At 45.3% G+C, this 12,557-nt stretch overlaps 1 protein-coding gene across 6 annotated transcripts in view; it reads left to right on the forward strand.

The window, feature by feature from the left end:
- Positions 1-303: 303 nt before the first annotated feature.
- LOC121870672 (protein abrupt-like) overlaps positions 304-12,557 on the forward strand; it is a 46,601-nt gene continuing 34,347 nt past the window's right edge. The window contains exon 1 of one of the 6 annotated variants that reach the window (XM_042372598.1): positions 304-390. Coding sequence is in view for 4 of the 6 variants with exons in the window: in XM_042372595.1 (XP_042228529.1) it covers positions 967-1,007 (41 nt within the window). In the remaining 2 variants the exon portion in view is untranslated. Of the gene's footprint in view, positions 391-506; positions 1,008-12,557 lie in introns of those variants that run through there. The other 5 variants (XM_042372601.1, XM_042372595.1, XM_042372596.1 and 2 more) reach the window with 5 other exon arrangements.

Here is a 12,557-nt window from a genome sequence, read left to right on the forward strand (position 1 = left end):
TGATGTAGACCAGCTTGAGCGAGAAAGGTGTCCAGTTGTACACATGTTGATTAATTTGTTATTTTATTTAAAAATCTATCCATTTATTTTGTAGAGTAGTGTTTAAAATAGTTGTCTATATGTGCTGGTGGTTTATCATAGTAGATCTACATTATTTTTCATATAGTGTTGTGTTTGGTAAGTTAGGAGATAGCAGTTAAGGAAGGCTGCTATGAAATGAATGGGGAGTGAGGGAGGTGTGGCGACCCCTGGCAGCCCACAGGCCCCGCCCACCGTGGCTGGCTATTGGCTGGCGATTGTTGATGTTTTATACGATCGCAGACATGGCGTTGTAAACACACAAGCTTTATCATTTACCAATTTTCTGGTTTTGTACAGTAGTTTTATAAGGTAAGTGCTTACTATATGGTAGATAAATATATATAGATATGTGTGCATGTCTCTACAGTGGCCATACGGAGAAAAAGTAAAAGTTAAGGGGTGGGAAAGCTGCGCCAAGGCCGCCCGCTTGTGAGGTGGACTTTCGCTGGCAGTGTGGCTGAGCTGCTGTGTTAAACTTACAGTGGTAGTGGATCTGTGGAACTGGTGGTGCGCTGTGGTGGAGCGGCGGTGTACTGTACCCTATCCTCTTATAGAAACTCATGGTGAACTTTATCCAAAAGGTAGCACTACTCAGGTATCCTCCTTCCTTAGTTCACTAGTGATGGTGCTTCTCGCAACACTAAAACGGACGTCCTCTTAGAAATTATTATTATTTTCGTGACGGATCACTTTTTTGACTCTACTTCAAGAACCTGAACTTCCTGGACAACAGTGTGAGCTAAAACGAGTGACAATTGTGAAAACAGTGTGGATTAATACGCTTTGTGATCAACTCTGTGGTAACTTACATTTTTATGAATGCGTGTGGTGAATATTGTGACGTACAGACGAGTTGCGCGCCTTAGTGACAACTGCTAAGCTATAATGGTGCAAAGTGTCGACATGCCCCTATTTTATTACAATAGGTATGTATTATGTGTGCATTATTTACCTTTTCTTTCTACGAATACCCATGCTGGGAACTGTGTATACATGAAAGTGTTTTAGACGCGATCCTTTGTCAAAGGAAATAATACCATATTGGTGTTTGTTATTGAGAGGAAATTCTTAATACAATGAGATGAAATTATATACCATTGTGTACCACGTGTTTGTATTTTTATTTCATTTTCTCCATTCTTCACATTTCCCCTCTTCCACGCCCCTCCGCCCCTCCCGTCACACTTTTCCCCTTCTCTTTCTCTTCACACACAATATTTATGTGCCGCCCTCCTCTCACTCACCCCCCACTCCCTCTCCTCTCACTCACCCCCCACTCCCTCCCAACTCACTCACCCCTCCTCTCCCTCCCTCTTACCCCCTCTCCGTCGCAGCTCTCCTTGTCACACACACATTTTATTTATCATCTTTTTTCGTAGTTAATAATTCACTCATCTCGTTTTAGTTCTTATTTCTTTATCTATAATTCCAATCATCTTTTAAGTATCTGTTTAGTAAAGTTTAATCATTAGGATAGTTTATGTAGTGAGATTTTGACTAGAAAAATATATATATAGATGTTTTATGAGATGAATCTCTCTCTCTCTCTCTCTCTCTCTCTCTCTCTCTCTCTCTCTCTCTCTGGTGGTTGAATTTTTGTGGTCACATTTACATGATAACCTTGCCCACTCGCTTCTCATAACCTCACACACTCATCTCTTTGATCTTGAGCCTTTACACACACACACACACACACACTCTCTCTCTCTCTCTCTTGCTAAATTCACTTTCATTTTTCTTAAGTGTTTTCTTAAAGAACTGCACCCGTGGAAGAATAAAAAGAACCATTATTATTATTATTATTATTATTATTATTATTATTATTATTATTATTATTATTATTATTATTATTATTATTATTATTATTATTATTATTCGCCACATGGTTTGTCTTTTACCCGTTAGATGTCCAAACATATACTGTGACCTAACACAACAAGTGGAAAATCTCAGTGTTTAATAAATTCTGATGCGATAAATAACTACCTGAGTGGTGCGAAATCCGAGTTTTAATTACCATAGAGTTGTTGAAGTGCCAGCCAGGGGTTGTGTTTACCTGTCGTTACCTGGCCTGGGTTCTGGGCGTTCCTTCCTAGGCTCCTCCTGTGTTGGTGGTGGAATGTGGATTGTCTCTCTGGCTTCTATGGTATTGTCTTGTGATATTTGTGTTGTGTTTTGGTGGTGTTTTTTGCGTGTTGTGAATTGTGTTGCGTGTTGTGGTGACTTGTGTTTTGCGTGTTGTGGTGACTGTGTTGTGTTTTGGTGGTGTTTTTTGCGTGTTGTGAATTGTGTTGCGTGTTGTGGTGACGTGTTGTGGTGATGTGTGTTTTGCGTGTTGTAAATTGTGTTGCGTTTTGTGGTGACGTGTTTTGCGTGTTGTGGTGAATTGTGTTGCGTGTTGTGGTGACGTGTTTTGCGTGTTGTGGTGAATTGTGTTGTGTGTTGTGGTGACTGTGTTGTGTTTTGCGTGTTGTGGTGAACTGTGTTGCGTGTTGTGGTATTTGTGTTATGTTTTGGTGGTGTGTTGCGTGTTGTGGTGATTGTGTTGTCTTTTTGGCGTGTGTTGCGTGTTGTGATGACTTGAGTTGCATGTTGTGGTGATTGTTGCGTTGCGGGTTGTTTTGGTAATGTGTTTCGTGTTGTTGGTGTGATGTTTGTGTTGTATGTTGGCGGCATATGATAACATGTAATACATTGTGTTACCCACAAACGTAGTGTTACTAGTGTTATTGTTGGCTTGTGTTGCATGTATAACTAGTTGTGTATATTAGATGTGTTGCATATAGTGTTTACTGTTATGTGGTTTGTGTTGTGGTTAGTATAGTCAGTGGTGTGTTTCATGTGTTGCCGGCTGTGTTGGTAGGGGTAACACAGCTAGTCTATGGCTGTGGGCTGTGCTAGTGAGTGCTAGGTTACCATGCTATTAAGACTGTCTGAATAAAAAATAGTATTGGTAGTGTGGCTATGGTTGTGAAGTTAAGTATGGTGATAGTTGTAGTGTCGGCTTGTGAAGTTAAGTATGGTGATAATGGTGATACACATCTTGGTATGGGTTCACAGTCATCGGTAGTGTTGGTATTACTGGAGTTGTATTAGGTCATGTTGGTAGCAGTGGTGTATAGTGTATTGCTGTGGGTGTGTATAGCCAAGAGTATTACTGTGGGTTGTATAGCTTGGTGTACTGTGGGTGTAGCAAGTATACAGTACGGTATAATCTTTGCCAGTCGTTATCGCTGAGGGCTCTAAAATTGTGAACATAATTACAAACACACTATGAGGGAAAGTTAGTGCTTGTGTATATATCAAGATTAGGACTGTAGATTATGTGACGTCTACAGAGTTGTGTTAAAACTACAGTACAGTAATTATATTGTTAATCACTGTTTTGAAATGTTTGAGTATTTTTTTCGGATTTTGGAAAAATTTCAGTAATCAGTATAATATGAACGTGTTAGATATAGGAAATTTGTGCATATTATTCACGATTAGAAATATTAACTACCAGATCTTTACAATGAAATGAAAAGATATACCTTAGTTATTTTTTTTTAATTATGAATGCGTAGTGTAGAGTTTGCGTGTGCGTAAAGACCTTATTTGGTAATCTCCTTATTTCAGTCCATCTATTTTGAAATGTATTTATTTTTTGTATCTAGTGAAAATACGACTCTGAAATTTATATATTACGCATGTGCAGTATTTAGATAATGTGAAATATTACCGCAGTTCTCCTGTGACTTGTGCTATGGCGGGTGGGTGGGTGAGGGGCGGTTGTTGAGGGGTACGCAGCGGAACACATCTTGGTATCCTCCCTAGAGCTTGTCCAAACATACAGCCAAGTAGTTACAAACATGTGTATTATTTTTTGAAGTACTGTTTATTATATATTTTTCATTTCATGTTTTTGTTTATAGTCTTGGCTGTAGAACGTGTGGTGAGGTTAGGTAAAAGCTTGTGTTGGGTTAGATTAGGTTAGTTCAAAGCTTGGATTAGGTTAGCTTGACTAGCCCCACCCCACCCCCCGCCCTTTAAAACCACAAGTCCAGAATATTAGTTACGCTCCAGTATTGATATTCACAGTTGAGTAAGTGTGGTGATGTGGCTGTCAGGTTGTGTTTGACCTTTGTCTGTACCCACTAAACAGGGCTGTCAAGGTCGCTCCTGCTATCACCGTAAGGTCTGATAGCGTGGAGGTGTACCAAATGTCTGTCGTTTTTTATGGATATAGTTTACAGACACGTCCAATATATTTATAATTGATACAAAATATACAAATATACTTTAAATTAAACAATACTCTGTGATTTATGTTAAAATAGTTATAATTCATAATACTTATTAAAATAAACAGTAATGAATATAGAACAACTTTTAAATTAATGTCTCACTGAAATTGTAGATTTAAATTTGAAAACATAAATCGTATGATGATTGTGGTTATAAGAGGTTCGTTCGGTGGCTGACAATATAAGAGTAAAACTAACATTTTATCTGTAGCTTAAACACAAGATTAACATAAAAAATAGCATTAAAATTTTGCAGTGAGACGCGATAAGGCAGAGAGATGATATGGGAAAACAATTAATACATTTAATTCTTTAGCTGATGTAAAATGAATGATCAAATTAAAGGTTGAGTTTTGATATAATTTTGACTTAATTTTATTATATGGTTTAGGTTATATAAAACAGTTGTGGGATTGTGTGTGGGGGAGTTATCTTTTGTTGGACTGTACGAAGCTGTGTGAATGTGACGCGTCTTGTGTTGTGGAGATGAACCGCTAAGAGGGAGACTGCTGTACTGTAGAGGGTTCTTGTGTGCGTGTCTCTGTGTATACACCAGATGGCTGTTCATAGTGCTTGACAACTTATTTTTGCTGGCGTCATCTGTCATCTTATATACATAATTGTAATACTTGTCCTCCATATACTATAGTTATATATGGTAACACACACACACACACGCACGCTGTTTACGGCCAGATCAGTGTTGTGTGGAGGTGTTCAGTAGTACACAGGACAAGGTGGAGCAGGACAGGGTAGAGAGGCGAGGCCCTCCACGTTATATAAGGGGTGGTAGGTATTTTTTCCATTAGGTATGTTGGTTAAGGCCGTCACCTCCACCTTGCCGGCCTCTCTCGGGGTCTACATTGTGGCGGTGGAAACCTTGTGAGAATGTGGTGAGTGTCCTTGTTGAACAAAGCACAGCACAGGAGGAAGTTAGTATGGACGCTCAAGGATACCATTGTGGGTTGCCAGTTACCTCGTGTAGGGTTTATTTTTTTGGTGGTGGGGTTGACGTGTGTGAGGGGGGGAGGTTGTCACGGGTCGTCATCATGGTCACCGTCATCATTCATTCATCTAGACGCGAGGTCACCCCCCAAAAAAACACATCGCCTCGTCTCATAAACTGCGCATTAAGGGACGCTTAATGCATGACAAGGTGTGCCTGCCCGGGGCCCCCAGCCTGGCAGTTTTTGTGCTATTGCTCTCAAGGCTGTGGCGAGGTACAGTGGACCCTGTCTATAGCGACCTCCTTACGCCTTCACAACATCCTCCACACATTGAGCACACTTCCTCACGCTGGCCAGGCTACGGTATCTTCCCTCACACACAAGTTTTAAACAGATGCTGAGTGGGAAGTTGGGTGGTGGTGGGTGGCAGCATCCGGGTTCACTCTGTGTTCAAGGTTACCCCGCGAATTATCTGCAGCGATCAACCTGCCCTGGATACCTGGCCGCACCAACGCTCTACATGCATCCCAAATAGCCGGAGCTGTGGATATGAGGAAGCTTCCCTCCTCCCTCAGTAGACTGTAGGCTCACCCCCCTCCACCCCCTCCTCCCCCCCCCCTCCCCAAATTGATTATATAAATGTCAAGTTGTGGCGGTGTTGGAAAACTTCACTGTCGGGATACTTTTTTTCTGTTATTTTTCGTCGTCGTCCAGGAGTTAGGGACGTGACCAGCGATGACGATAACACTATGAATTAGATTTTTTTTTTTGTAGTGTAGTGCAGTGTAGTGTAGTGCAGTGTAGGGCAAAGGAAGGTATTGTTAAACCCACATTCCAGGGCGGGCGGCGGAGCGTGACGCCACCATACCTAGCGCCGACAATCAGGAAGTTTGTATCTTCCGGTGCCGCCGCCGCCACTGCCGCGTGCCGCCCGCCAATCATGACGTTCACGCGACGTGGTTCCCATTCCTCCGTCCACCGTCGCCGCCACCTCCGTCACTTCCTGCTGCCAGAGACTGAGTACTTGTCGGGCTTCTGGGCTGACGGCGACGAGTGTGGTGTGGTGGTGACTGGTGATGACGATGTGGTGTAGTGTGGAGCGGTTAGTAGTGTGGAGGACTGAGTGGAGTAAAGGAGGTAAGGACTGCTCTGTGTGTGTCCCTGGCGAGCGGCTCCCACCACCCCCACCACCACCCCCACCCCCACCCCCACCCCCACTTCCTCCTCCTAACATTTTCCGGGTCCGGGTTTTGCTGTTCTCATGTTGCATTGATGACGATGACAATGATGACGTAACAATAATGATGATGACAATAATGATAACGATGATGATGATGATGATCTTCACTATTGGACCTGGCGTATATAATGGTGTCTTGAGAGCCCAGTTGTGGAGGTGTAGCGTATAGTATAGTGTAATAACCTCACCACACAACTCACCACACAGTATCACCACACAGCTCACCACACAGCTCACCACACAGCTCACCACACCTCACCACACAGCATCACCATACACCTCACCACACACCTCACCACATAATACCCTAACCGGGAGGGAGAGAGGGGGGGGTAAATCACATTGGAATTGCTTGTTATGTTAAAGATGTGAGTAGTTCAGACTTGTTCTATACTCGTGGTGATGAGAGAGAGAGAGAGAGAGAGAGTGTGTGTGTGTGTGTGTGTGTGTGTGTGTGTGTGTGTGTGTGTGTGTGTACTGCAGAAGGTGGTGAAGGAGGTGAGGTATCTAGTAGCGGTGGTGGTGGTGGTGGTGGTTACTCTTGGCACACCTCCTGGCACTGTCCTCTTGCCTTCCTCTTCCTCCTTGTCTTCTTTGTCTTCCTGCCTTCTCATCCTCCTCCTCCTGCTTTCTCCTACCCTCCGCCTCCTCCCTCTTCCTTCCTGCACTCCCAGTTCCCCCTTGACCCCTGGAAGCGGTGTGAGGTGTCCTTGGACTACTCATTAACTCTGACCCTCACAGGAGCAGTGCCGTTGACAACAAGAGATTGTGGTATAATTTTCCCTCCCGCTAGACCTTGGACACGTGAGGGGCGTCTTTGTAGTGTGTGTGTGTGTGTGTGTGTGTGTGTGTGTGAGACAGGTGATGGATGTGCGGGTAGGTATGACAGGTGTTGAGCGTGTGTTTGTGGGCATAACATGTGCTGGGTGTGTTAATGAGAGGTACTTAGTGTGTGTGTGTGTGGCCAGGCCTACCTACCCACAAGGCCACACAGGAGATCATCACTACATCATCTTCCCTCATGATGGCCACATCCCGCTATAGTGAACACAACCCCTATAAGTTATTTAATTACCTTACCTGTCTTCATTATCTACAGGTAAACTATCCATCTTTATTGTGATTTGTAACTTCAGTAATTTCCTTCGTTTGTGGTTTAGTTTTGTTTATATAGCGACGAGCCTAAAGCGAATTTGTTAGCTCAATAGATGTGTGTGTGTGTGTGTGTGTGTGTGTGTGTAGAGTTGTGATCCATTCCCCCCTCCCCCCTTCTCTCCCCCCTCCCATGGGTCCTGCTGACGGTGGTGGGGGAGGGTGTGAGGGGAGGAGGGGGGAAGAAAGGGGTGGTCCAGGCAGTATGTGACAGGTGTTGGCTACTGTCTTGCCTGGTGAGTGCTGACAGGTGTGGTGACTGGGGGAGGTATTGATGTTCCTCCTGTTATAGTTGTTTGTTATGAGTTGTTTTTATTGTTGTTATTTGTTGTTGTCAGTTGTTGTTCATAACCTCTCTAATATATAATGACATGAGACCATTTTCTTCAGCTTATTTCACCTGAATATTAACCTAACCTAACCTCAGGTATCGTTAGGTTGTTTAATCATCAGGTGAAATAAAATTGGGTGTGGTGGGGGGGCTAATCTTCAGGTGATCTGTTGTCTGAGTTTCATACCAATGTAATGAGCTATCAGGCGTATCATAACATCCTACATAATACCTTACCTAGTATCCTACACTATATCCTTCTGGCATCACTGTGTTCATCCTGCTGGTTCTTGTGAGGGTCAAAGCGTTTATTAAAGATCTTCCTGCTTGTATAACACACACACACACACACACACACACACACACACACACACACACACACACACACACACACACACACACAGGAAGTCTTGGCCCCCACCGTGTGAGCGACAGGTGTGACGACATACCTGTGGTGTCTGTACTAATTCCCTCCCCACTCCACAACGTTATCTGGCCGCCACATTAACCAGTACTGAATGTTGGGTTATGAGCACCACGAACATCACCTGAATGTTCAGTTTAATGTGGCGTCAATTGTCTGGGTTAGGTTAGCTTAGCGTTAGGTTAGGTTAGCTTAGCGTTAGGTTAGGTTAGGTTAGGTTAGGTTAGGTTAGGTTAGGTTAGGTTAAGATTAGTAACGTTAACCTTAGAGGAAATAAACCAGGTGAACCAAATCTTCAGGTAAGACGTGTGCGTGCGTGTGTGCGTGTGTGCGTGCGTGTGGCAATAACTCACTCTCTGTATCATGGTCCCTGGGCCCTTATGGTGGACCCCTGGACCACGCTGACAATGGCCCCCAGGAGGCAGCTGTGTGGGGCACGTGACGAGGGAAAGGATTTTGTGTTTGAGGGGGAGGGGGGAGGAAAAGGAGGGAAAGAGGGAAGGGGAAGAGTGAGGGAGGAGAAGGGAAGGAAAGGAGGAAGAGAGCGGGAGGAGAAGGAAGAATGAGGAAGAGAGGAGGAGAAGGGAAGGAAAGGAGGAAGAGAGAGGGAGGAGATGGAAAGAAATGAGGAAGAGAGAGGGAGGAGAAGGGAAGGAAAGGAGGAAGAGAGAGGGAGGAGAAGGGAAGGGAATGAGGAAGAGAGCGGGAGGAGAAGGGAGAAAGGAAAGTGATTGTTCGCCGCTGCCTCATATTTCTCAAGGGGAGAGAAAGAGGCGGTGGGTAACTCGAGGAAGTGAACGGAAGACCCTTTGTGGAACTGGATAAGCGGGTGTGATGGTGGCGAGTGATGGTGGCGAGTAGCGGTGGCGAGTAGCGGTGGCGAGTGATGGAGGGAGGGAGAACTGTTGGCGATGTTGGTATGGAGGGAGTGAGGGCTGTTATGATGATGATAATAATGAGGATGATGATAATGAGGATGATGAGGATAATGAGGATGATGATAATAATGAGGATGATGATAATGAGGATGATAATGATGATGATGATAATGATGAGGATAATGATAATAATGAGGATGATAATGATGATAATGATGATGATGATAATGATGAGGATGAGGATAATGAGGATGATAATGATGATGATAATGATGATGATGATGATAATACATGCTGTGTGGTGGTAGAGAGGGATTATTGTAATATGATGTTCATGCATCGTACACTAGGTTGAGTGGTCACGCATCTCATCAGAAGGTGTGTGTGTGTGTGTGGGTGTGTGTGTGTGTGTGTGTGTGTGTGTGTGTGTGTGTGTGTGTGTGTGGTCACTTAACATGGTAGCCTCCAGCATTTCCGTATAACAGCTGAGACAAGGAGGAAGTGAGGGGGGGTGAGGGAGAGAGGGAGACAGGTGTATGGTGAGGGAGACAGGTGCATGGTGAGGGAGGGAGTGAGACAGGTGTATGGTGAGGGAGACAGGTGCATGGTGAGGGAGACAGGTGCATGGTGAGGGAGGGAGTGAGACAGAGGGGTGAGGTAGACAGGTGCGTGTGTGTGTGGTGGGGGAGACAGACAGGTGCAACACAGGTGGTCTCAGGTGTTGCATGAAGTGGACCGCAATACACAGTTAAGAAATACATTACCTGTTGCCACCTTGAGTGAACATCATACTCTTACCATACCAGTGTTGGGAAGGATGTGTGGTGACTACAGCCGCGGTGTATTATAGTGAACAGGTGTGTGTGTGTGTGTACAGTTGACCACACTTACACCTGGTACAGATAGTGTTGTCAGTCATTCTCTCTCTCTCTCTCTCTCTCTCTCTCTCTCTCTCATATATATGTATAATGCTTTGATACTCTCTGGGTTCACACATCATGGAGAGAGAGAGAGAGAGAGAGAGAGAGAGAGAGAGAGGATGGGTAATGCTAACTGTACCAGATGGAAATGTGAGCAACTGTACATCTGTGACACTACATATACAGGTGTTTACAGGTATTTTACAGGCGTTTACAGGTGTTCAATTCCAAGTGTGGCGTGACTCTGGCGTACACACAGTGGACCGTGACGTGTCTGGGGATGGATGGAGGTATTCGTGAATTTCTCTTGGCCCCAAACACCGCTACTTTCTCTCCCCCCCCCTCACCCCTCAACTTTCGCAACTTTCTTTGACTTATAAACCTCGTGAAGCTGTTGTTTGAGGCGGGGGAGCGGAAAGAAGATGGAGGGAAGGGGTGGGGGTGGAGAGAGAGAGAAAGGGGGTTTGGGGAGGGGGTGAGGGGGGAGAGAGAGAAAGGGGGGGCCGGAGAGGGGGTAGCGGAGAGAGAGAGACGGAGGGGCCGGAGAGGGGGGCGGGAGAGAGAGAGAGAGGGAGGGGGGGGCGCGCTATTTGGCTTCTGGTTCGTTTCTTTGTTATAAATTGAAATTTTTTGACAGGTATGGACAGTAACACACACACAGCAATTTCCAGCTTGCTTCCCAACAAACAGAGGCTGTGTGTGTGTGTGTGTGTGTGTGTGACTTGAGTTAGTGAAGAAGTGAGTGAGTTAAGGTGTGAGTGAACGAGTTGAAGTGATCCTTGAAGTACTATAAAATACAGGTGTAAACAAATCATCTCTGTAGATAGAAGTGAGACGTGCATGGTTGGTGGTTGTGGTTGGTGGTTGGTGGTAATGGTTGGTGGTTGTGGTTGGTGGTTGGTGGTAATGGTTGTAGGTTGTGGTTGGTGGTTGTAGGTTGTGGTTGGTGGTTGTAGGTAATGGTTGTAAATCATGGTTAAGAGACGAAATTATGCTGCATATACTTTTAACAATACACAAGGCTATATAAAGAGGCTGTGTATGTATGTATGTATGTGTGTGTGTATCTGTACCATGAGACCTGAACCAACCAGCTCCTGCACCTACGCTCCTCCCCCTCTCCTCCTCACACCCTCAAACTACGCTTCTCTCCACTACCAGCCAACCCTGAGACGCACTCCTTGACTTGACCGAAAGCAAAACCTTAAGACTCTTTGGTTAGGTTAGGTTCTATGGGTGCTTCCCCCCCTCCTCCTCCTTCCCCCCCCCCTCCTATGATGGTGACAATTAGGGTAGGGGGGAGGGGGAAGGGTTAAGGCCTGGGTGTACATGATGCACTGTTTTACCCTTGATACAACCTTGAGATACACAGTTCCGGTTTAGGTAATTTGTGGATTCTTTTTCCTTTTGTTTTTCTCTATGGTTAATTTTCTTTGTTTTCTTGTTGTTGTTTTTTTGTTGTTGTTGGTTGGGGAGTGTTGGTGATGGGTCGTCTTCACCATCACACACACACACACACACACATACACACACACACACACACACACACACACACACACACACACACACTCACTCACTTAACTAGCCTCAACGACAACATGGCAGGTGAGGGAGAGGGAGGAGAGAGAAGGAAGGAGGAAGGAAGGAAGAGAGGGAAGGAGAGGGTCGCTTGTGTTTTTTCATGTTGACTTTGGAGTGTGTTTTGTGTGTGTGTGTGTGTGTGTGTGTGTGTGTGTGTGTGTGTGTGTGTGTGTGTGTGTGTGTGTGTGTGTGTGACTCCTAAGCGGCCCCACAGCTGGTGTTGGTGTACACTCATTACCTCTCCTGCTTGCCTGTCTTCCTCCTCCCTCTCCCCCCTCCATTCCCCTTCCTTCCAGCACCCCTCATCTTCTCCCTCCCTCCTCCCTCTCTCCTTTCCATTCCCTTCCCTTCCAGCACCCTCCCTCCCTCCCCCTCTCCATTCCCTTTTCCAGCACCCCCTCCCACTTACACCCGCCAAGGACAACACAAGTAGTTTGATGCAAGTTATGCCACGGCTCAACCTCATGATTTTTTACACGCTCTGGTAACCAACTGCCTCATCCGTCATCAACCACCTGTACCGGTCCACCGTCACCCACTCTGGTCCGGTCCACCATCACCCACCTGTACCGGTCCACCGTCACCCACCTGTACTGGTCCACCATCACCCACCTGTACTGGTCCACCATCACCCACCTGTACCGGTCCACCATCACCTATACCGGTCCACTTAAGAGTCGTATACTGTTCAACTTGTCGGGAAATTTTAGGAAAAAG

The sequence above is a fragment of the Homarus americanus genome, unplaced genomic scaffold, assembly GCF_018991925.1.
Source record: "Homarus americanus isolate GMGI-L3 unplaced genomic scaffold, GMGI_Hamer_2.0 scaffold56333, whole genome shotgun sequence".
Lineage (NCBI taxonomy): Eukaryota > Metazoa > Arthropoda > Malacostraca > Decapoda > Nephropidae > Homarus > Homarus americanus.